Source organism: Poecilia mexicana, unplaced genomic scaffold (assembly GCF_051168715.1).
Source record: "Poecilia mexicana isolate PSO_F unplaced genomic scaffold, ASM5116871v1 scaffold_15, whole genome shotgun sequence".
NCBI classification, from domain to species: domain Eukaryota; kingdom Metazoa; phylum Chordata; class Actinopteri; order Cyprinodontiformes; family Poeciliidae; genus Poecilia; species Poecilia mexicana.
Genome location: NW_028263384.1, coordinates 21,092,474 through 21,116,536, shown reverse-complemented (window position 1 = coordinate 21,116,536; position 24,063 = coordinate 21,092,474). Strand labels below are relative to the sequence as shown.

The 24,063-nt window shown below is 40.1% G+C and overlaps 3 protein-coding genes across 3 annotated transcripts in view; 1 reads left to right on the top strand and 2 right to left on the bottom strand.

The window, feature by feature from the left end:
* Window positions 1-6,444: 6,444 nt before the first annotated feature.
* On the bottom strand, window positions 6,445-8,755 carry mrps6 (mitochondrial ribosomal protein S6). Its single transcript, XM_015010364.2, has 2 exons — window positions 8,259-8,755; window positions 6,445-6,548 (listed from the first exon to the last, which is right to left on the bottom strand). Exon 1 carries the CDS (start codon window positions 8,626-8,628, stop codon window positions 8,296-8,298), a length of 333 nt encoding a protein of 110 aa, XP_014865850.1. The 5' UTR covers window positions 8,629-8,755; the 3' UTR covers window positions 6,445-6,548; window positions 8,259-8,295.
* Window positions 8,756-9,153: 398 nt separating this feature from the next.
* nolc1 (nucleolar and coiled-body phosphoprotein 1) lies at window positions 9,154-16,344 on the top strand. Its single transcript, XM_088012978.1, has 13 exons — window positions 9,154-9,309; window positions 9,568-9,623; window positions 10,718-10,856; window positions 10,948-11,068; window positions 11,160-11,260; window positions 11,383-11,536; window positions 11,811-11,948; window positions 12,022-12,111; window positions 12,204-12,578; window positions 13,073-14,548; window positions 15,065-15,186; window positions 15,263-15,346; window positions 15,441-16,344. Exons 1-13 carry the CDS (start codon window positions 9,199-9,201, stop codon window positions 15,597-15,599), a joined length of 3,126 nt encoding a protein of 1,041 aa, XP_087869104.1. The 5' UTR covers window positions 9,154-9,198; the 3' UTR covers window positions 15,600-16,344.
* Window positions 16,345-19,670: 3,326 nt separating this feature from the next.
* The window catches only part of micu1 (mitochondrial calcium uptake 1), a 41,895-nt gene continuing 37,502 nt past the window's right edge, over window positions 19,671-24,063 (bottom strand). The window contains exons 11-12 of the mRNA XM_015010345.2: window positions 22,073-22,162; window positions 19,671-20,375 (exon numbers count right to left, since the gene is read on the bottom strand). Coding sequence (XP_014865831.1) covers window positions 20,215-20,375; window positions 22,073-22,162 — 251 coding nt within the window. The 3' untranslated portion in view covers window positions 19,671-20,214. The remainder of the gene's footprint in view (window positions 20,376-22,072; window positions 22,163-24,063) is intronic.

Here is a 24,063-nt window from a genome sequence, read left to right as displayed (position 1 = left end):
TCCAGGTGAAACTAATTATTTTGTGTATTCAATATATTCACATTTCTCAAGAGTGCATTGCCAATATACTATGAGGTATTTGTACAAACTGTCAATATGTTAAAAGTTTACAGAAAAGCATGTTGTCTGTAAACTTTTAATATATTGACAGTTTGTACAATTCTCTGTTAGTATTGGCAATGTACTCTTGAAAAATGTGAATGTATTGAATTCACAATGTAATTTTTTTCAGCCGGAAAGTGTGCTGTAATTGATTCCTCTGTGTGAATTAGAGCCTGATATGGTAGCCTGGTATGTTTGCAGTACTATAGTTGTGTAGCATGTAATGTACTATGGCAAAGAAGAAGAATAAAAGACATTAAGTAACTGAAAAGTGTAATTCATTAGCAATTATAGTAAACCAAAAGTGTAATTGGAGCATACTGTCATCACTCTACTAATATATAAAATATGTTATGCTTATGTAGCTTAATATGTAGTGAATAAATCGATTTTCAACCATTTTTTTGCGCCAAAGAGTTAAGTTATAAACATGTTTTCACTGAGGCTCTTTAAATATGTATGTATTAACATTTTTAAACTGACATTTGTGACTATCCAAAGTAATGTTCCCCATGTCCACTAGCTCTGTAGCAGATCCAGATCCATTGGTTGTTGTTTTTTTTGTTGTTGTTGTTGTTGTTTTTCTAAATAACATCATTCATATTCAATCTTACACAAAAGCTGCGGTATATGTCACCAAATCAGTGACAAATGTATGCATTTCTTTTTGTTTTTTTGTTTTTTGTTTCAAAATAAAATAATTAATATTCAGTCTGACACAAAAGCCGTGACATACATCACAGAAGCTAGAAGCTGCCGTTATTAAGCTGCTGCAGGTCGCGGCTGCCACGACCTGCAGCCTGCCTTGGGAGCAGGTTGTGGTTTATTATATATTAGTTAAACCTACAGTCTACTGACTATATTCCATCCTACACCCCTACTGCTTTTCCAAAGATGATGATGTTTTTGTTTTTGTTTTTTTGTTTGTTTGGTTTTTTTTTTTTTGGGGTGGGGGGGGGGCAATGGGGAGCAGAGGAATTATTTTTACTTGCCTTAGGTGAGTTTATTTTATTGCTCAGACTGACTCCTCACCATTTAGAATTAGACTTTATTTATTGTCATTGTACACTACAACAAAATTAGTAACTGAATTATTGTATTTACTACTTGCATTCACCATGCAAGTAGTGAATACAAGAAACTCTCTCCCTTTGTCTCTCTCTATCTTTCAAAAATCTCTGATTTTTCCACTTTTATTTTAATTTCTGATTATTTTTTTTTTCAGTTTTGTCACCACAAAATGCACTCTTAAAATGCCCATTGTTTAATAAGTGAAAAGGATATATCCATTAATCAAGTTTATTTGTATAGCACATTTCAGCAACAAGGAAGTTCAAAGTTATTTCCATCAAAAATACATAAACATACAAAGTCATTGAACACTCAGTCATTGTAGTCTAGTATTCCTAAAATTTCCTTTCAGGTAATTAATATTTATTTCTAGAATTGTACTGCTCAGGGTGGCAGCATGTTGGAGTATCTTTGTACTTTCACTGAAATTTGAATTTTGAATTTGAATTAATAAAGAACCATGCTTTTAATTCTGAAACTGTTCCTGGCTGCAGAATCCAAGTTTGTACTGTCACTGAACAGATGACAGTCTGATGATGTCATATGTCATAGTGATGTCACAAAGTCTACTTCTGTGATGCCAGTTCTGAGTCACTTGAATGAACTGAACTTCACTGCACTTCATTCTACTTTGGATCACAGTGAAGTGTACACACTGAATTGGAACCAGTCTGTGAGCTGAGTTTCTTGGATTGACAGGAATTAGACATTTCTGGATTTAACTTAGATCTGCTTTTCGTGTAAAGACCCTTGGGATTCTGGTTATTGTGAAATACTTTCACTAAAAAAATGGATAGAAATACAGTCATCCTACCATCATACTGTTGGTATACAATTCAGCAAATGTCAAGAGCACATAATCTTGTCAGTGAAAATTGCCAAAAGGAGTTTGATCGTTTGCGACCACAACTTAACATTATGGAGGCAAAACGCACTAAACACGTAGCAAAGAAAGACGCAGAGAAACTAGCAAAAGAGCAAGGATTTGACCGGATTGCTGAACAAGAAAGGATGTTCAAAGAACAGGAAAATCGTGCCCTAATTGAAGACAGCAAATACAGAATTATGCAAAGAGACAAGGCCGTGGAGAATTTTAACAGAGAACTCAATAAACAAGGAATAAAAGAATACAACAAGGTGTTGGCGGCATATCAACGAGACAAGCGGGCAGCTGCACGAAAACTTGCAAAAGAAAGTGGGGAGATCAATTCTTGGAACAATGCCGCCGATGAACGCATTAAAAATGACGCTATTAAACGGAAACAGAACACAAGGGCTGACGCCGACAATTACATTGGCCGGATGCGTGAAAATAAACAAATTGCAGAACAGAAACGATTACTTGCACGAGAGGAGACAAGGCAAATTATGCTCCGAGATGCATACCTAAACCAAAAGGAAAATGAGGACAGACAGAAATGGAGGGAAAGGGAAAGGAATTGCATTGCGCAAAATGTTTTAAGGCCCAAACTCTCCAAAATGGAGCAGGTGGCAAAATCTCGCAAGGAGGACCCAGTGAATTGGGGGGATTTTCTCTCGACCTCTAGAAATCCAGAAAAACATAAGGCCGACAGATTAAGAGAGACCCAGATGAAGATACAAACCGTCTATGACAAACTGGCAGAGATAAAAAATGAGGAAGCTTCCAGGTTGGCTTCAAGAGAAGATAGAATGAGGAAAGTCGAGGAACAAATGAGGATGAAAGAAAAACAGCGAGCAGAGGAAGAACAGCAGAGGAAGACTGCAATGGAAAAATCTGTTTCGAAAACAAATGCTTATTTAGCGAGAGAGAAACTAGAGGGGAAACAATCCGACAAGGAGAAGAACAAAAAACAGTTGTATGAAATGAGGGAGGCTGACAAGTTGTATGCAGCTGAAGAAGAAAAAAAGTACCAAGAAAAACGACAAATCACCGTCGATTGTTCCATCTTCAACCTTCGAATGGCGGCAGAGAAGCGTGCCAAAGAGAGATATCAGAAAAATATGGACATGGAAGAACAGCGGAGGCTTCATCACAGTTTCTCTACTGTTTCAGATCCAATTAAGGAATACATGAAGACTGAACTGCAGAAGGCTGAAGACAGGGGGCTGGATGTACAATACATCCAAAGCAAATTTAGGAAACCCAAGCCACCTCCCAAAGTTGGTGATTCTTGCAGGGTTTTGAACATTTGTCCCAGTTATGACACTTGTCCCAGTCTTGACGCTGGTACCAGTCGTCACACTAGTCCCAGTTTTGAGCCAGACCCGGCAAATGTCGTCAAAGTGCAACATGCACGTATAATAAGGCATGCTCAAATGCCAAAAAATGGCTTTTTGCCACCTATAACTTCCAACACTCCCTGCAATTAACTATCTAAAGCAGTGGTCTCAATCTGCAGTCCTCAAGACCCAGAGTCCTGCAGCTTTTAGATGTGCCCCTTGTCCTACACACTTGAATTAAACGGCAAAACTGCCTCACTAGTATGCAGTCAAGCTCTACAGAGCTCTGCTGATACGCTAGTATAGGAGTTAGGTGTGTTGAAGGAGAGAGACATCTAGAATTTCAGGACCGGAGTTTGAGACCACTGCTCTAAAACTTCCCCCAATTGTACAATTTAATCTCATCTCTTCATCTCTTGTCTTGTCTTCTCATCTCGTCTTTGTCTATTCTGTTGGTTCTCTCCGGGTGCTCCGGCTTCTCCTGAAGTCCACAAACATGACACTTAATTGATCTCTTTAAATGACCCCATCACCATAGATTCTGTTATGTTATACAGTAGGTATAGAAAATGGGTGGATAATAGAAATCAACTTGGATACAAATTCTATACATTTTTTACTATTTTTACTATAATATTTTTACTATTAATACAGTAAAAATAACAAAATCTCCCCACTATGGAATAGCCACCTTAATGTGTGCAGCTAGGGGTCCCCAAGTCCAGTTCTCAAGGGCTACCATCCTGCAACATTTAGATGCATCTCTGCTCAAACACACATGGATCAAATAAACTGCTCATTACCAGCCTATTTCATAGCTGAATAAATGCTGATGATGGTTAATTTGGAGCAGAGATGCATCTAAAAGTTGCTGGCTGGTAGACCTTGAGGACTGGACTTGGGGACCCCCAGGTCATACTATAAGCAGGTTGGTAGTTTTTATAAAATACAATAAAATAAGTCTAAGTCTCTATGTTCAACAGTATACCTGTATCTGAATACTCATTAGATGCTTAAATTTGCATACAAAATCCCTGTTTGTTAATTTACTGACTTATTTTCATTTATCTATTTTAGACATGGTCAAAATATCCTGGTTAAATAAGCCAATATTCCCCACCCTTCTCAACAACCTCTTTAGGGTTATATAATTGACAATCAATCAACTCACCTTATTAGGTCCCCAAAAGGCAAGTCTGTTGTAAAACTTAGTGGGGACAGCCAACGCATTCATACAAACTTTTACACAGCAATTGATGAAACAAAATAGGAAGGTATATCTGACGAATGTCGAAAAATAAAATTAGTTAAAGAACAAATAAAAACATGAGCTAAAATGATACTGGACAGCAGCAATTCGACTGCAATTTAAAGTTAGGGCTAACCTGGCCATTACCTTCCTGTGCTATTCTGCTCGATTCAAATCTGGTTTATAGCTCAGTCTTGACTTTCTCCCATTAATTTGGATTTCTCCCAAATTAATATTAACAGTCATCTTGTTTAGTTTAACACTTAAGAGTGGGGATTGGCTATTTACAGCACAGGTAAGCTTCTTAACTTGGCGCATTACATATGTCACAGCCAAACATAATACACAGCTCTGCATTACGATGTCACCAGGTGACTCAGAACCCTTAAGTCACTGAACAGATGCTTAGACCAGATAAATGTGTGGATGTGCCAAAACTTTCTTCAGTTGAATAGAAACAAAACTGAAGTTATTATCTTTGGACCTAAAAAGGGACGATCTAGAGCAGGGGTGGGCAATCCTGGTCCTTGAGGGCCGGTGTCCTGCAACTCTTAGATGTCTCCCTGGTCCAACACACTTGAATCACCTCCTAAGTGCAGTCAAGTTCTCCAGAGTCCTGCTAATTACCTCAGTTTTTGACTCGGGTGTGTTGAAGTAGAGATGCATCTAAAAGTTGCAGGAGACTGGGCCTCGAGGCTTGGAGTTCCCCACCCCTGATCTAGAATCAATGCACAGCTTCAGTTATTACAATTAAAAACCAGCAATCAGGCTGGAGAGTAGTGATGGACTCTGACCTGAACCTTCAGAGTCACATAAAGACAGTTACAAAATTGGCCTTCTATCACCTGAAGAACATCTCCAAGATTAGAGGACTAATGTCTGAGCGAGATCTAGAGAAATTCATCCATGCATTTATCTTTAGTCGCATTAATTACTGCAAAAGCGTCTTTACAGGTCTGCCTAAAAAAATCAGACAGCTGCAGCTGATCCAGAACGCTGCTGCTGGTGTTCTGACTAAAACCAGGAAGATAGAGCACATCACTCCTGCTCTAAAGTCTTTACACTGGCTCCCTGTGGCTATGCATATTTTTAAGGAATAATAAAGACCACAGTTTCAAACTTAACACTACAATACCATTAATGTATAATTTATTGGAATTTGTATTTTTTCATCTTGTATTGTTTCTTTTCATTCATTGCTCCTCATTTCTTCATGTAGCTTTTACATCAGGAAAAATAACTTAATAAATAAAATGTTGGGTATTTCTTGTACCCTTCTCCCGTAATACGTCTTTAGACGTCACAATTGAACCATGTTTTACTCACTACGGAAAAAATACATGCTGTAAGTGTCATAAGAAACGCACTTGAGCAATCCCTTTGCCAAAAAAAATTTAATAAAAAATACATATTTTTTTATTATTATTCTATTGAGGTCCAAATAAAAACCTCATTTCAAAACAAAGGCATATCTTAAAAGTACATCTACTTGGGTGTCACAGTTATGCTTTTTAAGGTGTGGCTTTCATTAAAGCTTCACAACAACTGCCTGGCAACTTTCTTGGAAAACCCCAAGCAAAGTGTGGTTTATAAATAGCAAGACTGGTTTTCTTGAAGAAATTCTGAGGCAGTTTTTTAAAAAATAATTTCTTAAACAACTGTCATCTGGTATGGATGTCTACTAACATAGTCATACATTTACTAAAAAAAACTACCCACAGCAAGTCAAGTCAGTGAGCGTGTGAAAACATGAACAGGAACTGCCATCACATGGCTAAAGATCACATGGCCCACACTGTCTGCAATGAACTTCAATCAGAGAAAAGGGAATATTAATTTATTTCATTACATATACAGTAATATCACATCCAGCAGCTATGGGCAGGTCAGCAGCATGTCGTTCCGTCCTCATGAGCAGCGAAGACTGTGAAACAAATATTACACATAGTTAAAGAATAATAATCAGCACAGAATAAAGTGACAGCAGGTAAAGAAACATGCAAACATTTCTGTGTAAACCTGTTTCTACAAGTGATTCAAAGTGAGCAACATGTTTATTTATAGTGCAGCACAAGAACTGCTTATTCTCAACAGCACAGGATGATAAGCACATCTATATTAAAACTGTGCAAAGAATCTGATGGAGAGATGTGGCATGTAAAAACACAAACAGCAACATGTTCTCCTTTATGGCCTAATTAAGAAAACATCTTCCTGTTTCAAAAAGAGACATTAGGTTTTCTCGCATTTCGCCATCACGTTTCTAAATCTGTCAGAGCTGAGATCATGTCTGCTTAGTGAGGCATAAAAGTCAGATGAAACAGGAAATGCTGAGTAAAATAGTCCATATTGTCCCCTTCTGTTTTTCAAACAAAAATTTGCTTTTTTATAAATCAGGTAAAACTGCATCAATACGTATTAATGACTGGCAATCTCAGTTTAAATACAATTAAGCATGTTTGATCTAAAAATATGCATTTAGGTTCATTGTCTTTCTTATTTTTGAAGAATGTCTCCATAAAGTTAGGCTGAAGGTAGAAGACGAATAAAGCTTGAGCATAATCTTCAAGGCCGCCGTGTTTATATTGAACCACCTGTGAGTCAGTTTCACTCTGTCTCCCACACTAAAGCTTTTCAAAGCATCTCCAAGTAGAAATTACATTTAGAAAGGCTGTTAGCCTTGTACAGATGTTTATATTTTGATCAGCTTCAGAAGGAAAAATCTGGTAGATCAGGATACAGAGCTCGACACGATTAATCCCGGAAACCGTAACCACAACCAAAGTCACTTCTATAAACATTGTTTTAATAAAAAATGTGCTGAAAGTTCCTTGATGGAGGTGGTTGAGGAATTACAACATTATTCCCTATTTATGCATTAAAGCAAACATCTATTACTTTTATTTAACTTTGACTAAACTCAAAAGAAAGCACAATGAACATATTTATTGATCTATTTATAGATCAAAATTAGTAGGAGTTTTAGTTTTGCTGCATTAGAATGGAAAAAAAATGAACAAAAATGTGATTGTTTTGTATTTAACCTGTCGATCACTGATCTGAGCCTATTAATGGGAACTTGGATAATCCCAGGGATAAGTAAAAAATATCATAGGTTTCACTCTGTATTTTTACCTCAGTTTATGAATCAAATATGAATAAAACATGTATGTTAATTGTTACATTATCCCTTCTCTTTAATGGATTAAACATTAACCATTAAAGAGCAGTGTAACTACTGTAATATTTGTTTTTTTTTAACTGTTTGTCATAACTTGAGCATCTTATACCAGTTCAAATTTGAATTTAAGAATTCAAGGAACATGAAATAAACACAGAATAAAAATATTCCAAGAATAATTGAAAACAAAATGTTCCTAAAATAAAAATTGAATTATTCAAGATAGAGTTATTATTCAAGGTAGGCTACCTTTTGGTGGAGTTTGGTGTGTGTGTGTATATATATATATATATATATATATATATATATATATATATATATATATATATATATATATCAATCCCCACACCTCTATCTAATACTAGAGTTAAATCTTTCCACCTGTCTTTAATAGTTAACATATACACAACTCAAATTAATCACTGTTTGTTGCTGCTATGTGCAATTCATCACCTGGGTTACTGCAGAGATATAAAAAAAATGAATGACGTTATTGTGAGGGGCCACAGCAGCTGCTTTTGGGCTCCTGCTCTTCCTTCTTCAACACCGTGGGTCTCACCACGTCCACGTCACGGTGCAGGTGGTTCAACAAGCCGTCGAGGATGCTCGGAGCACAATAAAAGTCCACCAGAAAGTAAGTCCCTCTGCTGTGCCTCTCGTTGTGTTTTGTCATCTTGTAAGGCAGCAGCCTCTCTCCCATGTTCTCCAGGTTTCTCACCACCGCGCCGCGTTCCATCAGGGTCTCAACCGTGCGCCGGACGGCGGCCGCCGTCTCCGGTCGCTGCATCGCCTTCAGGATCAGAGCCAGCTCGTAGCGAGGCATGGCTGCAGTGAAGTGGTCCTCTTTTCAAGATTTCAATCTGGTTAACAACAAGTTGGGGTCATTGCAGTGAAGGCGACCATGTTATGACACGAGGGACACGGAAGGACTTCAGAATCACGCATGCGCATAACCTCCAAAAACCACAACTAATTATAAAAATAAAAATTGAGTTTGGAATATTATATCAAACTAATAAAAATATATATTTAAGTAAAATCCTACAGTAAGAATATGTACTTATTGGAATAAAAAAAATATTCAGTGACATTCTTTGAAGTTCGGAAAATAAACTAGCAGTGGAGGTCTCACTCTGTCCGCAATAGAAAAAAAAAGAGATACTTCAAATAGAAAAATAATTAAAGGCATTTTACATATTATATTGAATGTAAAACACTGTTTGATTTATTTTATTACCACATTGTCAGCAAGAACTTTTACCAGTTTTCTGAAAATGCTAAGTATTTTTTTCCTAACGGAGGCAGCCATCGCCTCAGAGTAAATCTGTTTACGTCACCATGAGGCGCCTGCGCGCTTCTGTCACTTCCTCTCTGACCTAGGAGCGTGGTAAAGATGGCGGAGCCAAACTCTGTCCCGAGTGATCTTTATAAATGCGTTTATTCGTTCCTGCTGGAGAACAAGTTCACCAAGGCGGCTCAGCAGTTCCTCAAGCAGACTAAAGTTGTAAGTGTCTCACTTTGAGCCATCTGTTGTTTTGCAGGGAGAGGGTTTATAACGTAACTGAACGCACAGGTAACGTGGGGGGCCCGGTGAAATTAACAACACGTGCAGCTGTGTTGTAATCGCCACCTGTTTCAGAGAAAATGCATTAAATGTACTTATTTGTGAAAGTATAAAGAAGAAACGAGTCGATATGTGTAGTTGTGATTGAGACAGTTCTTTGAGATGAAAGACCAAGATACATTTTCTTGCTTCTTCCAGATTCCACAAGATCAAAATGAAGAAAGTCTGGTCAGCATCTACAACTTCTGGGTGAAGTCAGTTGCCTTTCATTTATACACTCTTTTTTTCATCAGTATTTCCTCTCTACTGAGAAAAATCATAGATGATACTGGCAATATCATTAATACACTCTATTTTTTAAATATGGTAGAAAATTGCTGGTGCGCCCTTCATTTTCAAATGTATTCCTTATCAAGAATGCTTGAATAAAATGCAATTGTTTTCCAGTTGCATGCTTCAATGTACGTTTGTGTCACAATAAATTAAAATTCAGTTCAAATATGTGGTACAAATAAAGCACATTTGTTTAATTTTAATGACATTTGTAATAAAAATCCCAAAAATATTTTCCCTATAAACTTAAATTTAAGTCTAAGTAAATAAATTTTAATTCAGAAATTGTATATTATGGCCATATTATGACTTGACAGTCTTCCTGCAGATTGTCATTGACACCATGTCTGTCTCGCTTGTCAAATTAATGAAAAGCGTAGTGGAAGGAAAAAAGTATGGCATGAATAACCACAGTCTTTAGAGCAAGATGAAGCAAAGCCCATTTCAGTTAGAGGAAGACAAAGTCAAGAGCCACAAGCCTCAACTGTCACTATTATTTTTCTGAATTTTGGGGGTTTTGTTGGCACTAAATCGACAAAATTAGCAGAAAAAAGACTTTTAATATATGACCATGTAATGTTTTGAAGTATTGCATTGAAAATCTCTTGTAATCTATCTGTAGCTCGATGTGTAGACTTGTGGACCTGAGGATAAGACGTTCTGTTTGAGCGTACTCCAATGGTTATATTTGGTGATGAGTCAGATGAGATGGAGTTGGAGCACCACAGGGTGCAATGCTATTCTTCATGTATACAATGAATTGTAGAACCATTATGATCATTTTAAACTATTTAACAATACAGAAAATACTAATGTGGTAGCTTTAATATATTACAGATAGAGTGAATTTTTAAAAAATTCTATTTCTTACTGATTTTATTAATGTGTTAAAATTCTGACTGTTTTGCCTCTTCCAATGTTTGAACTTCGAGCAGCAGGAGATGGTGTAAATTCAAGATTTCCTGGTGAATAATCTAATTTGTTAGGAGTAATGTCATTCATTTTCCTTGATAAGGTCTCCTGAGGCCAGGAAACGGAAAGCAGCTTCAGCATCAGTTAATGGACCTTCAGCCAAGAAGGCCAGGCCCAGCGCAGAAAGCTCCAGCAGTGAGGACTCGAGTGACTCCGAGGAGGAGAAGAAAACTCCTGCAAAGGTGGGAATCAAAACCTTCATTCTGAAACTCAACATTTTTGCAGGATTTTCAACTGCACTCAGTTTCTAAAAATGAATTTTTACGTATGCAGACTGCTCTTAAGGCTGCGCCTGCTGCCGCACCGGGTAGCAGCACGAGGAAGAAGGACAGCAGCTCTAGCAGCGAAGAGTCGGACTCTGAAGATGAGCAACCCGCCAAAGCTCCTGCAGCGAGTAAGTCAGAAGACGGCAAGAGTTAAACCTGTTAAACAGCATAAAGCTTGTAATGAAAATGACTTTACATGCATTTTGTTTGTGATGACAGAAGCTGTCACAGCAGCCAAAGCAGCTGCTTCTGCTAAGAAGAAGCAGGAGAGCAGCAGTGAAGACAGCTCCTCTGACTCTGAGGATGAACCACCAGCAAAGGTAAACGGGGGGGAAAAAAGTTTTCCAACCATGATTGCAGAAATGTATTGAAACATGTAATAATGGTTTTGTGTGTGTGTGTGTGTGTGTGTGTGTGTGTGTGTGTGTGTGTGTTCTGTAAGGCTCCTGCTAAACCTGCAGCTCCAGTAAACAAAGCTGCAGCTCCAGTAAACAAAGCTGCAGCTCCAGTAAACAAAGCTGCAGCTCCTGCTGAGTCCAGCAGTGAAGACTCTTCATCTGAAGATGAAACTCCACCAAGCAAAAAACCCAAACCAGGTTTGATTTTGTTTTAAAGTTTTTAACTTTTATGTACTTAGAAATAACACCAGTCTGTCCATCCATCCATCCATGTTTTTCTTCTATTCCATCATCTACTTCTTTACAGTCGATCTTTTGCAACTTCCATATTAGAAGCCCGACCGCTAGAGACATATCTGTAATGAATCGATTGTTATAAACTCTATAAATGTTGATTTGAAAAAATGTAAAGGATGTTTGTTCCTGCAGTCCCTTGTGACCTGATTGTAAATGTCCACCTCTGTCCTGTCAGGACCGTACAGCGCCGTACCTCCGCCTGCCTCCATCCAGAAGGCTCCTGCTGCAGCTGCTGCTAGCAAAGCCAAGGCCAGTGAGTCCTCAGAGAGCAGTGATGACAGCAGTGATGAAGAGGAGAAGAAGAAGGTGGCTGGTAAGTTTTTCAGCTTTCTCAGTCTGACCTGTCAAAGGATTTAACTAGTGACTAAATGGTTAAATAATTACAGTAAAACCTGCTCCTGCGAAGAAAACTGCCGCAAAACCTGCAGCGACCAAACCTGCAGCAAAGAAGCAAGAGTCCAGTTCAGAGAGCTCCGGTAATGATCCCAGAACCCAAACGTTTTGTACTCTGGTTCATGTGAAGCTCAACAGATAAAATACATTTTTGCCTGTGTTTATGTATTCTTAGATTCAAGCTCAGATGAAGAAGAAGCCAAGAAGCCTGCGGCTAAAGCTACCCCGGCTAAAGCTACCCCGGCTAAAGCTACCCCGGCTAAAGCTACCCCGGCTAAAGCTACCCCGGCTAAAGCAGAGGACTCTGAGGAAGACTCAAGTTCAGATGAGGAGGAAGAGGGGGTGAAGAAACCTGCAGCAAAGACGCCTCCTGCCAAACCTGCTGCTGTTAAAGCTGCTCCTACTAAAGCTGCTGCGCCCATCACGCCTGCTAAAAAGGATTCCTCCTCTTCCTCAGAGGATTCCAGCTCAGAGGAGGAACAGAAGGCGGTTAAAAAACCACCACCTGCAAAAACCGCTGCAGCAAAGAAAGACGAGACCTCGAGCTCAGGTAAGGCAAGCCGGAAAGGAGCAGATTAGATCTGCAACTAATGATTATTTTAGTAATCAATTATTATTAAAATTGGCACATTCTGCTGCTGATGTTTTTATTTAAGCTCTTAAACTATTTTATACAATGTCAGAAATGCAGTAAAAGAGGCAAATGAACAAATAATTTCCTTTTAAAATAAACATTTTATTTCCCTCAGTGAATCTGCTCTGGGTGAAGCTAAAACTATGAGGCAACTTGAAGAGTTTCTGGTAGAACATATTTACAGACAAAAGGCGTTTTTATCTTAAATTTATTATGTGTATATATATTTTGTACAGATTTGGCTTAATTACTGCTCTGAGTGTGTTTTTCAGCAACTTGCATTTTTAAAAATCTGTACAGTCCAGATAACAATTAATTGATTTCTTAATTATTTATCAAGCCTTAATCATTTCAGCCATAGAGCATTTCATGTCATCCTGGTTTTGAATGCAAATGTTTTGTCTCCTCAGAAAGCAGCTCTGAAGATGAGGCTCCAGCAAAGCCGCCCTCTAAGGCCGCGACCCCGAAGACCCAGCCTGCTGCCTCTAAACCCCCCGCAAAGGCAGCAGAGACGAGCTCAGACTCGGAGGATTCCTCTGATGAAGAGGACGAACCCCCGAAATCTAAGCCAGCTGCTAAGCCAGCTGCTAAGCCAGCTGCCGCTGTCCCAAAACCTGCTGCAAAGCCTGCTGCAGCAGCAGACAGCAGCTCCGACTCCGACTCCTCCTCTGAAGATGATGAGCCGGCGAAGACCAAACCAACAGCCCCTAAGGTGGGAAAACCAGCTTCAAAAGCCTCAACTCCTGCAGCCAAACCTGCTGCAGCAGCAGAGAGCAGCTCAGACTCTGACTCGTCAGACGAAGAAGAGCCAGCCAAGGCGAAGCCAGCGTCAAAACCTGCAACACCTGCAGCCAAGGCAGCTACCCCAGCCTCAAAGCCTGCAGGAAAACCTGCAGCAGAAAGCAGTTCTGACTCTGACTCTTCTTCTGAAGATGAAGAACCAGCCAAGGCTAAACCAACAGCAACTAAAGCATCTACTCCAGCCTCAAAACCTGCAGCTAAAACTGCAGCTGGAGCATCGAAGCCTGCAACACCTGCAGCCAGGGCAGCTACCCCAGCCTCAAAGCCTGCAGGAAAACCTGCAGCAGAAAGCAGTTCTGACTCTGACTCTTCTTCTGAAGATGAAGAACCAGCCAAGGCTAAACCAACAGCAACTAAAGCATCTACCCCAGCCTCAAAGCCTGCAGCTAAAACTGCAGCTGGAGCATCGAAGCCTGCAACACCTGCAGGAAAACCTGCAGCATCCTCTGAAAGCAGCTCTGACTCTTCCTCTGAAGATGAAGAACCAGCTAAACCCAAAGCTGCAGTGACCAAAGTAGCAACCCCAGCCTCAAAGCCTGCGACTCCTGCAGCAAAAACTGGTAAAACAAAGAGCAGCTCTGAGTCTGACAGCTCAGAGTCATCGGAGGATGAAGCAGCCAAGAAACCAGCCACCAAACCTGCTGCAGCTGGGAAGGCCACCAAACCTGCTGCAGGTGGGAAGGCCACCAAACCTGCTGCAGCTGGGAAGGCCACCAAACCTGCTGCAGTGAAAAAGGCTGAAGAGAGCAGCTCTGACTCTTCAGATAGCTCCGACTCAGAAGAGGAGGCCCCTCCTGCTAAACCTGCAGCCACCAACGGCAAAGCAGCGACTCCTAAAGCTGCAGCTACAGTGGTGAAGGCAGCACTCCCAAAGCCAACAGTTGAGTCTTCATCCAGTGACAGCAGCTCTGAGGAGGAAGCAGTCAGTAAAACTAGTCAAGTTAAAGCTCCTGCTGCCGCAGCAAAGAACAAGACGGTGGCGGCAGCCAAAGCCGAGGAGAGCAGCAGCTCCTCCTCAGACAGCTCCTCAGAGGACGAAGCTCCGCGGAAAGCAGCCACGGCTCCTCCCACTCCCACAGCCAACAGTGAGTTCCCCACATGTTGGTCTCCAGCATCAGATCATTTCTTTCCATCGGTCATCACTTGATCACTGTTATGCAAAAACAGTCAAACCTCTAAACCTTTTCTCATTCAGTCAGATTTCATAAAACACAAGTGGTTCATAATTGTGAAGTTTAATGAAAATTATACATGGTTTCCAAAATGATAGACAAAGTGCGCCGCCAGTGAAGTGTGGCGTTACAGTCACACAGAAAGCTTCTTGTCTTTTTATCACCTAAATTTACTTTAAATGTACTGAAAACTTCCTCCTTGACCTGTCTGCTGTGCTGCTTGGTCTTCATGAAGCTGATTTAAATTTTTTCTGTGGGCATTTGGAGCACGGGATTTAATTTGGGGGCATCGGAGTTAAAGGGAGCTAAACATAAATGCACACCACTGTTGGATTTTTCTTGCCTCCTTATGATCATGGTTAATGTTTGCAGTTTGGATTGTTTTCTCCAAGTTTGAGAATAACTGATTCATGCCTCTGATTCATCCAGATACAAATGGAAAGAGGAAACGTGATGAAGAGTCATCAGAAAGTGAAGAGGCAGCTGTAAAGACGCCAAAAAATAAGAAAGTAACGACCACACCGCAGACTTTCCCCAAAGCCAATAAGAAGGTAAATCCTGTGGAACTGATGGTGATGCGTTCAGATTTTATTGATGAGAAAACTGATGGAAATAACTTTGTTGCAGTCCTCTAACGTACCGTTCCGTAGAATAGTCGAAGAACATGTAGAAGTCGATCCCCGACTGGCAGATAACTCCTTTGAAGCTAAGGTGAGTTTAGATTTCTCTCAACATTTTACCCTTGAAGTCTCCCCCCCTCTCTCCCCCCTAGTTTTTACATTTTCATTTCTGCTTCTCCTTCCAGAATGGAGCCAACGGAGACTGGGGACAGAGAGCTAACGAGGCTCTCAAGTTTACCAAAGGAAAGTCATTCCGCCACGAAAAGACAAAAAAGAAGAGAGGGAGCTACCGCGGCGGAGCCATTTCCACCTCAGTCAACTCCATCAAATTTGACAGCGATTGATCTCTCCTAATCCAGCTGTAACCCAGCTGTGGGCTCAGGAATCTGCTGTTTGGTCCCTCACCCGCCGGAGACGGTCTGTCAGCATCACCTGAGCAACTGAGCCCAGCTGGCACTTAATGTACTCATCTACCTTTGGTCTTCTTTGATCTGATTCAAGGTGTGATATTACTTATGGCCACTAGGTGGCTGCAGGCCACCAGTTGATGGTACAAAGCTGAAGCTTATGGCCTGTCCCTCCGTCTCAAACGATTCGTGTCGTGTAACTTTCATTCTATAGGTTTAATTGTCAGTTGTCTCTCGGTGAATGACAGCCATGTGACCCATCAGGCTCATTATGTGTTTTTTTTTTTTTTTTTTTTGTAATGGAACTGAGGTATTGTTAAATTTAGACTTTGGAGCAGGGAGTGTTTGGGCTTTCCCCCTCCCTCTTACAATCACAGTAAACATTAAAGTTTTATACTGTATTTATAGTAAAATTTTATTCCATGTGGGATTATTAGAGCCACCCATTTCTGCTCCATGCCTTTTCTAATTGAACTTTTGTTTTGATCATGTTTGTTTTGTTCCTGTTTGGTTTGATCCTGTTTGTTTTGATGTGCGGATGCTCATGTTAACCCTCCACATTCATTAGTGATGAGTTATTAGTAAAACTGAGAGCCATATTTTCAGTGTAATGAGCTTCTATGTTGTTTTTTTATTCTAACTTTAAATAAAAATCTAACATTAAAATATTTATGTTAAAGGATTCTGACGCTTAAAAAATATTTTTTAGAAACATGTTTTTGTTTGTTTAAAGCAAAAACATCACAGAACTAAATCAAATCTTTAAAATGAATTTTTTTTTTCATGTATTAAAATCAAAATTTGATGTTTAGTTTTATTTTTTTTCTTCAGATTTAACAGTTAAAAAATAATGACTTCTGGCTCCATACAGATGTTGGTTGCACTGTCCTGAAGAGTAGCATTACTTCAAAGTAATACATGAGTAAAATAAGTATCCTGCATTAAAACTACTCAACTTTATTTTTCAAAGTTACTCATGAAATGTACATGGTCACTACCAGCCTTTGCACTGAACCTGTCATCTACATGGTAAAGCATGGTGGTGGCAGAATTATGTTGTGTGAATTATTGTCTTTATCAGGAACAGAGAAGATGAATTGGATTAAATAGTTACTTCGCGAAAACCTAATGGTTGCAAAAGACTTGAGATGCAGAGGAGGTTCACCTGCCAGCAGAACAATACCACTAAAACAACAATGGTTTATGAAAGCATGTGTATGGGTAACCCAAAGACCTAGTCAAAGTCCAGACCTATATTTATTTGAAAATCTGTGGGAAATATTTCAGCCTCCAGATGTCTAGTGAAGAGTTGCAGCTGTTACTGCAACAAAATATCTTTATGCAAAGTATAAGTTTCCGTTCCATTTTGAAGTTATGCACCATTTTGTGATATGACATAAAATTTAATGAAAAAGTGTGGCTGTGATCTGACAAAATGTGAAACATGTCAAAAAGTATAAATAGTTCTGCAGGGAATATTGCATATGTGTATTATATAGTCTTACACTAAAATAAAACCCAAAGGTTTTCATGGAGAAAGTACAAAATAATTTTAGGTCATCGAACACAAGCATTTGGGTTTGTTCCCATCGGAGCCTCCAGGTGGCAGCAAAGCACTTCTGTGTTTCTGTTTACATGTGGAACAGTTACTGGATGCCATGGAGAAGCTCTGAGTGGGTTTCTGGGTCCAGAAACCAAAAAAATGTCTGGATTCTTTTTCACTAACAAGCCTGTCAACATGTGTCTCCTTTAGCATTTCACTGTAGTAAAACGAATAATTTGACTGGGTCTCCATGACATTTACAGGTGCCATCAGTCAGAATATTAGCACCTTAGCTGCATTTCTTTCAACCTTAAATTAGAATTTAACACTAGATTGCACATTAAGCCAGATATGAAAAGGGTTTAATTCTCATCAGCTTCATCTTCTCATTATAGCTATATGTCATTTCTGATGATGGGGCTCTGCTGTCATGAAAACATGGACATCTTGACGGCTCTCCCTCCAGGATGTTTAATTTTGGGTGCAGCTGAGTGTTTTACAGCACCACAGTGGAAAATCCACAATTATGTTGGCAGATCCTGTCACTCATCGCCCACACAAAGCATATAAGTGGGAAAATTTCAGTGTTAAAAGTGAGATCTTGGCAAGTTCAGACAGGAATAGTCGTGACATGTGACGCTTTATCACTTCTCAGTTGTTCTCGGTTATTTAAGAAAATAAGATTTTTATTCATGGAATCAAGGTCGATGACTGGTCAAGAACCTAACTCTGCTTTAATGTGAAAATAAAGCTCTCCTATAACTTTTAGAAACGATTAAGATCATTATCACTACTACATGAAACCAGCATACCATCGTGGGCCTACATGGGTTTGACTAATTCTCCCACATGAGCTTTGGCTGCCAGCAGTGCCTCCAGAGTTACTTGGTATTCAGTTTCTATGCTCAGGTGACAGTTTTTGAGATGCTCAAGGCTTGGAATGTTGTTTACCAAACCCTTTAATATCTGATCTTTCCTTTGTCTTCATGATGCCATTTGTTCTCTAACAAATCTCTGAGCCCTTCACCAAACTAGATATGCCGACCTTAAATTAAATGCAGCTGGACTCTCGATTAGGTGGAATCTGAAGGTAGGCTCACTGGATGATATTTATGGGTATAATGTTGTTATGTAGTTGTACTGGGAACAAGGAAATGCCAACTTCCCAGCCGGAAAAATCAATTGAAACACCCTATGAAGTCAAAATTCCCAGTGGAAAAAGCCCCCGACTACTTCCCCCAGTTACGACCTTTAAAAGCCGACTTTGCGTTTCAATATGGCCGCTTCTGACGTCAACAGTAGCTGTGGCGGAAATATATTTTACAAGACACATGTAAGAATGCATGTAAAATATTTGTTACATGCTGCGCCAGCAACTCTAAGCAAATTAAAAGTGGTATTTGCTTATGGAAACTTAAAATGATGTAAGAGGTACTACAAACATGGGCGTCGCCATTTTGAAATTCCACTTCTTCACTGTTAATCTCCGACTTCCAAGGTAACTGGAGTGCAGCTCAGGAGTAAAGGGCCGGGGCCTGAATACAAATGGTCTAAAATCTCAATTTTCTTATAAGAAAGTGGTTGTAACAGAACAGTTGTGGTATTTTAATTAATTCAAGAGAAGACCAGGCGGCCTGGTGAGTCACACATTTTCCTAATTGTAAATTAAAAAGCCCTTAGCATTTCAAAAACAGTATTATTAATGTGCACACAGAGAAAAGATAAGGGGGTAATTGATGTGAAGGAACATGATGTAATTACACAAAAGAGCTGGGCTGGCACCGACTCCGAATGCAGCTTCAGTGAGCAGGGAAACTTGACCGACCGTCCTTGCTCAGGGTTTACATGAATGGCTTCTTGAAATTCACTCTTCAGATGTGACTGTGTGCTGCCATTTCTGGGAGTTTTTGCACATCAAACAGTTTCTCTAAAGCGATTTTTGGGAATAAATGTCATGAAGTGAACACAATTTGAAATGAAACATTTTAATTTCAATGTGATTGGGATTCCAGACGTAAACTCCTGGAAGAAAACAGCTGAGGAATAATGATGAGAGGCCCTTGAACCTAATCTCCTGCCTAGCAATCACTCCTGAGCACCACTTCCGCCTGTCAGCGGTAAAACATGTAAGAGAGAGCAGAGCAGCTTGTTTCAGGCCAATGGTGCAGTGTGTGTGTGTGTGTGAGGAAGCTGCAGGACAATCTTTTAATGGGCAACAGAGGCCGAGGACTGCCCATCCTTTTCCATTTCAATTAGACAAAACTGCTGACTGTTTCCACACACACATCCATCGCTTTTATGTTTCTGAGTGTATGAGTTGGCAGATGTGATCAAAACACAAAATTTCACATAAACATGTTATAGTACACTCCATTACGCTTGACGAATGACTCCAGGTATCGGTGCCATTAATCCCTCACTGAGCTTTCCCTACAATTCAGACTGAAGAGAAGAACAACTGCGCATTTACATTATGAAAAAAATCTTTAATAGGATTTTCTTTGAAGATTTATCTTTAGAGAAAAAGAAGTATGTTCTTTATTGGACAAACTGGTGAGGAATATTAAGATAGAAGAAGCGGTGGGACTTGATTTGCTTTGTGCAAAACAAACTGAGCGGCCGGTGTCAGTCCTGAACAAACATATGTGGGTAAAAACAAAACTGACTCCCCTTTTACTCTTAATTGCAATCAAATAGGAAAGAAAAACAGTTGATTTTAGTGTTTTTAAGTCAAATAATTAAAAAGCTTGAATATGGGAAAGAAAAATAAGCAGAAACTTAGCAATATTCTGAAAAACACAAGTACAATGCAAGGCCTCAGAAAGGCACAAGAGCAGGAGCCATTCAGGATGTTTCAGTCACGGTGGGTTAATAGCTTGAAGTACAGCAGCATGCAGTAATGACTGATGATCGCCCTCAGAGCTGCAGCTTTACTGAGTTCATGTCGATTCTCCTGAACAAGAGCGTCTTTGTCTCTCTCCACACAAAACGCCTCTGAAATGGTGTCCATTACGTCTTCGGAGCGGCGAAGTCCCAGGCGGTGTCCTGGGCGCACTTCCACATGGCGCGCACCAGCCGGGTGAAGCCCATGTCTTTGGGTTTCTCCAACCCACGCATCAGCCGCTGCTTCATGATGGCGATGAACTCCTTGTTGCTAAGCTCCCCATTCCCTGGAGGAGGCGGACGAGGAGGGAGAAGGGTGGGAGGAGACAGACAGGGGGAGGGAGGTGATGAAATAATGAAGGAATGGGAAGTAAGAGGAGGGGGAGAGGACTTCCAATTTTCTCAACTCTAGAGGCGATACAACACGGACAATATTCACACCCTTTGAAAAGCACAACATTTTGTCACATTCAAACTGCAACGTGTTCTATTCGGATTTGATCACAAAAGTCATGAATAATTGCAAAATGATGAATGGAAAAATAACATCCAAGAAGCCTTATTGTGAAACATGGTGGTAGGAGCATCATACTGAGGGAATGCTGTTCTCCAGCAGAGACCAGATAGCGGGTAGAGGCATGCCCAAAACACGTGTGGCTGACATGGCAACCAAATCTCTCACTCGGGTTGGCCAAACGAGATTTTTAAAACCAATTTTCTTTTCATCAAAATGTTAACAATAAGGAGCTGCTTCACTCCTAACATTTTGTTGTCACAATGATATTTATCATCAATCACCCTTGGCAACAGAAACTGCCATCAAGCATTTGTGATACCTGACAATGAGTCTTTTCTCTCACAAGGGAGAAATGTTGTCCTTTAGAGAAAATTGTTTCAAATATACTGAAGGGTTTCAACTACGATCGGTCTGTTTGAGGTCGTGCTGCTTCATCTCAGTTGGATTTAAGTCCAGACTTAGACTAAGGCCACTTAAAAATCCTAATGTTGGTTTGTTTGTTTTTGTTGGATCATTGTCCAACTGCATCGCCCAAAGGAGTTTAAGCTGAAGGCCGGATGTTCTCTCTCTCTCTTTCTCTCTCTCTCTCTTGCTCGCTCTCTCTCTTTTTTTAGAAACTTTATGCATTTCATCAGAATTCACGGTTCCATCAGTTATTTTAAGCGGTCAAAGACCCAAAGAAGCAGAGCAGCTGCAGACCATCGCACCTCCACTGTATTTGACTCTTGTTATGATCACCCTTTCTGGGATATTTTTATTCCAGCTGCAGTAACAGGATGCAAATCCTAAACAAAGTTCCACTTTTCTCTGGAGGATATTTTCCAGAGAATGTTGGGAATGAGAGATGGGCCATTGTGATCTTTTGGGTCAGATCTGGATTCTATCTTGGAAGTGTCGTGGAAGCCATTTTGCTTTCTTATGGTTAAACCATGAAAAGTGAACTTGACTGAGGGAAATGAGGCCCTGCAGAGCTGGAGATACGCTTGGAGAAATTTTGTTAGACTGCAACTCCTGGGAAGGTTCATTGCTTTTAAATCTTTTCTCTGTGGATAAAGGCTTCCACTGGAGTCCCATTTCCAGACTGTTGGATGTCAATTACTGTTTTTCTCATCTGTTAATTTCTTCAGACTGATGTATGATGTGTTGCTTTTTGAGATCTTTTGGCCTACTCCATGATATCAAAACGGATATAATTGTTGAATCTACAGGTCCGGTCATAATAAAGGGTGTGGCTAGTGAAATTGAACCAAAATTAATCAGTTAATTCAATTACATTTCCACACAGGGTTGATTTGGATAGCTGCTACCTGTTAAAATACGACAACACTGTAATGTGACTAAAATGTGACGAGTTCAAGGGGTGTGAATGCTCCGATGACTTCAGTTTCTTCATATCTACTGGGGCTATATGCTGTGTTTAATTATCTCCAGTGGAGGGATACGATAATGAGACAGTCGTGTGCTTACCGTCGCAGTCGAAGAGAGCAAACACGACGTCGCACACGTGATCCGACAGCTCCACCTTGGCAACGGTGCGGGCCACCTGCTTCATGGTAACTGAGAGGGGGAGAGATTTCAGAGTAACAAAGGTCTGAGCGAGCTCACACCGAGAGCATTGTGTACACAAGTCAAACTGCAGTGGATCAATACTAGGCAGGTTCTTCCATTCAGCAGAGAGACAGGAGAGAGGCTGAGAGAGGAGGAGGAGGACTACGAGGAAGAGCGGGGAGTATCGGGAGAAAAGAAAGATGGAGGCTGTGAGGAGACAAAGGTGTTTGGGATTAGAAGCTGATGAGGAACTGGCATGTGGTCCACTGTAAAGGTAGTTTCAATTATGTTGGGATATGATGTTATTGATCAAATAAAGTGGGAAAAAATATGCATAATTTTCAATATATCAATATATGTAGCTCAGAAAGAGAGTTTATACCAATTACACTGTGTGGCCTAGTCAAAGCCTAAAATCAAATGTAGAATGGAGGGATGAATTACAAATTGCAGGTCAAATCTAACTGATTTGTAGCAAAACTGCGAAGATGAATGGACAAACCTTTTAGTCTATAAGTGTTCAGAGCTTGTAGAGGTAAACTGTAAACAACCCTAAAAGTACTGAGACAGCAGTATTTAGTTTTTAAAAAACAATAAAGACATCATTTTTGTAAATGACATTGTACCTGGAAAAGGAAAGAAATGGCACTAGCTTGTGTTAGTCTGTCACATGAAATTAATATTTCTGCAAGTCAATGTAATTAGTGAAAAAAAATTATGAAAAAGGTCCATCATAATGAAAAAAAAGTCAAAGCAAATGGTGAAAAAAAAAAAAAAACCTGAGACAAATCCCACCAAGAAGCCCATTAGCGGCCTTCTTTTGTACCTTTCAGAGAGCCATTGTGCAGTTCCTCACTTAACGCCCACATACGAGAGAGAGAGAGCAGGGAAAGGGTGTGAAATCATTGGATTTGAGAGTGAGATTAGAAAGATGAAAGCAAAAAGGAGGAACGGAAAAAAAAAAAAAAAAACAGATATAGAAAAGCAGCAAACGATCCGAGAGCTCCTGTAGGCGGGAAGAGCAGGGAGTCGGTTTTGGAGTGGACAGCAGAGGAGAGAAGATAAGTTGCAGACTCATGCCTGGCAGCAGGCTGATGGTTTCAGACAGACGTTGGTGAGTTAATGTGAGTCCGAACTGTGGCACCTCAGGGCCGACTCCTCACCGCGTTAACGCAGCTGCTGCTGCTTCATCAGTGAATAGATGTGCAGACAGAAAACATAAGGAGGTTTATTCATTGTCTCCTGACAATAAACATAGGAGACAATGAATCATCAAACGGTTTCCATATTAGAAAGCGGCAGATTCTCAGGCGCTGATGTCAAACTGTTCTTATTAGCATGTAATAATAAAAAAAGTTAAGACATTCAAATAACCTAATCAGTGATGAATAATTCAGCCTTCACACTGATTAGAAACTCTGCTAAAGATGAAGAAAAAGCTTTCAGCGTCCAACGTTTGGGAAATAGCGGTTTAATAAAATCGCTGGTGCTATAAATATTTGCACCCTAACGTCAGCAGGACAGCACTTCTCCTTGAAGATTTCCCAAGGTGGAGCAAACAGAGAGAGGGATGATGCTGCTCTCCTCTCTTCAGCTCGCCACGGGTTTTACAGGATTTATGTCTGAGGACTGAGAAAGGTTAGCTTTGTGTCCGGTGAACCAACTATGTAAATATGGACATATGTTTTGGATCATTATCCAGCGGAAAGAGCAACTGATGACCCATTCCTGGTTTTCTGGCAGAGGTCACAGGTTTTAATGTTTTCTCATCGGGGTTCATGATGCGGTGCATTTTAAAAAGGTTTCCAGGTAAAGGAAACTGAGTAGTGAACCCAAGAGGAATGTGTATGATTAATAGTGATGTATCTGAAAACCTGACGTGGGTGTAACCACTGCATTTTGGGGTGGTC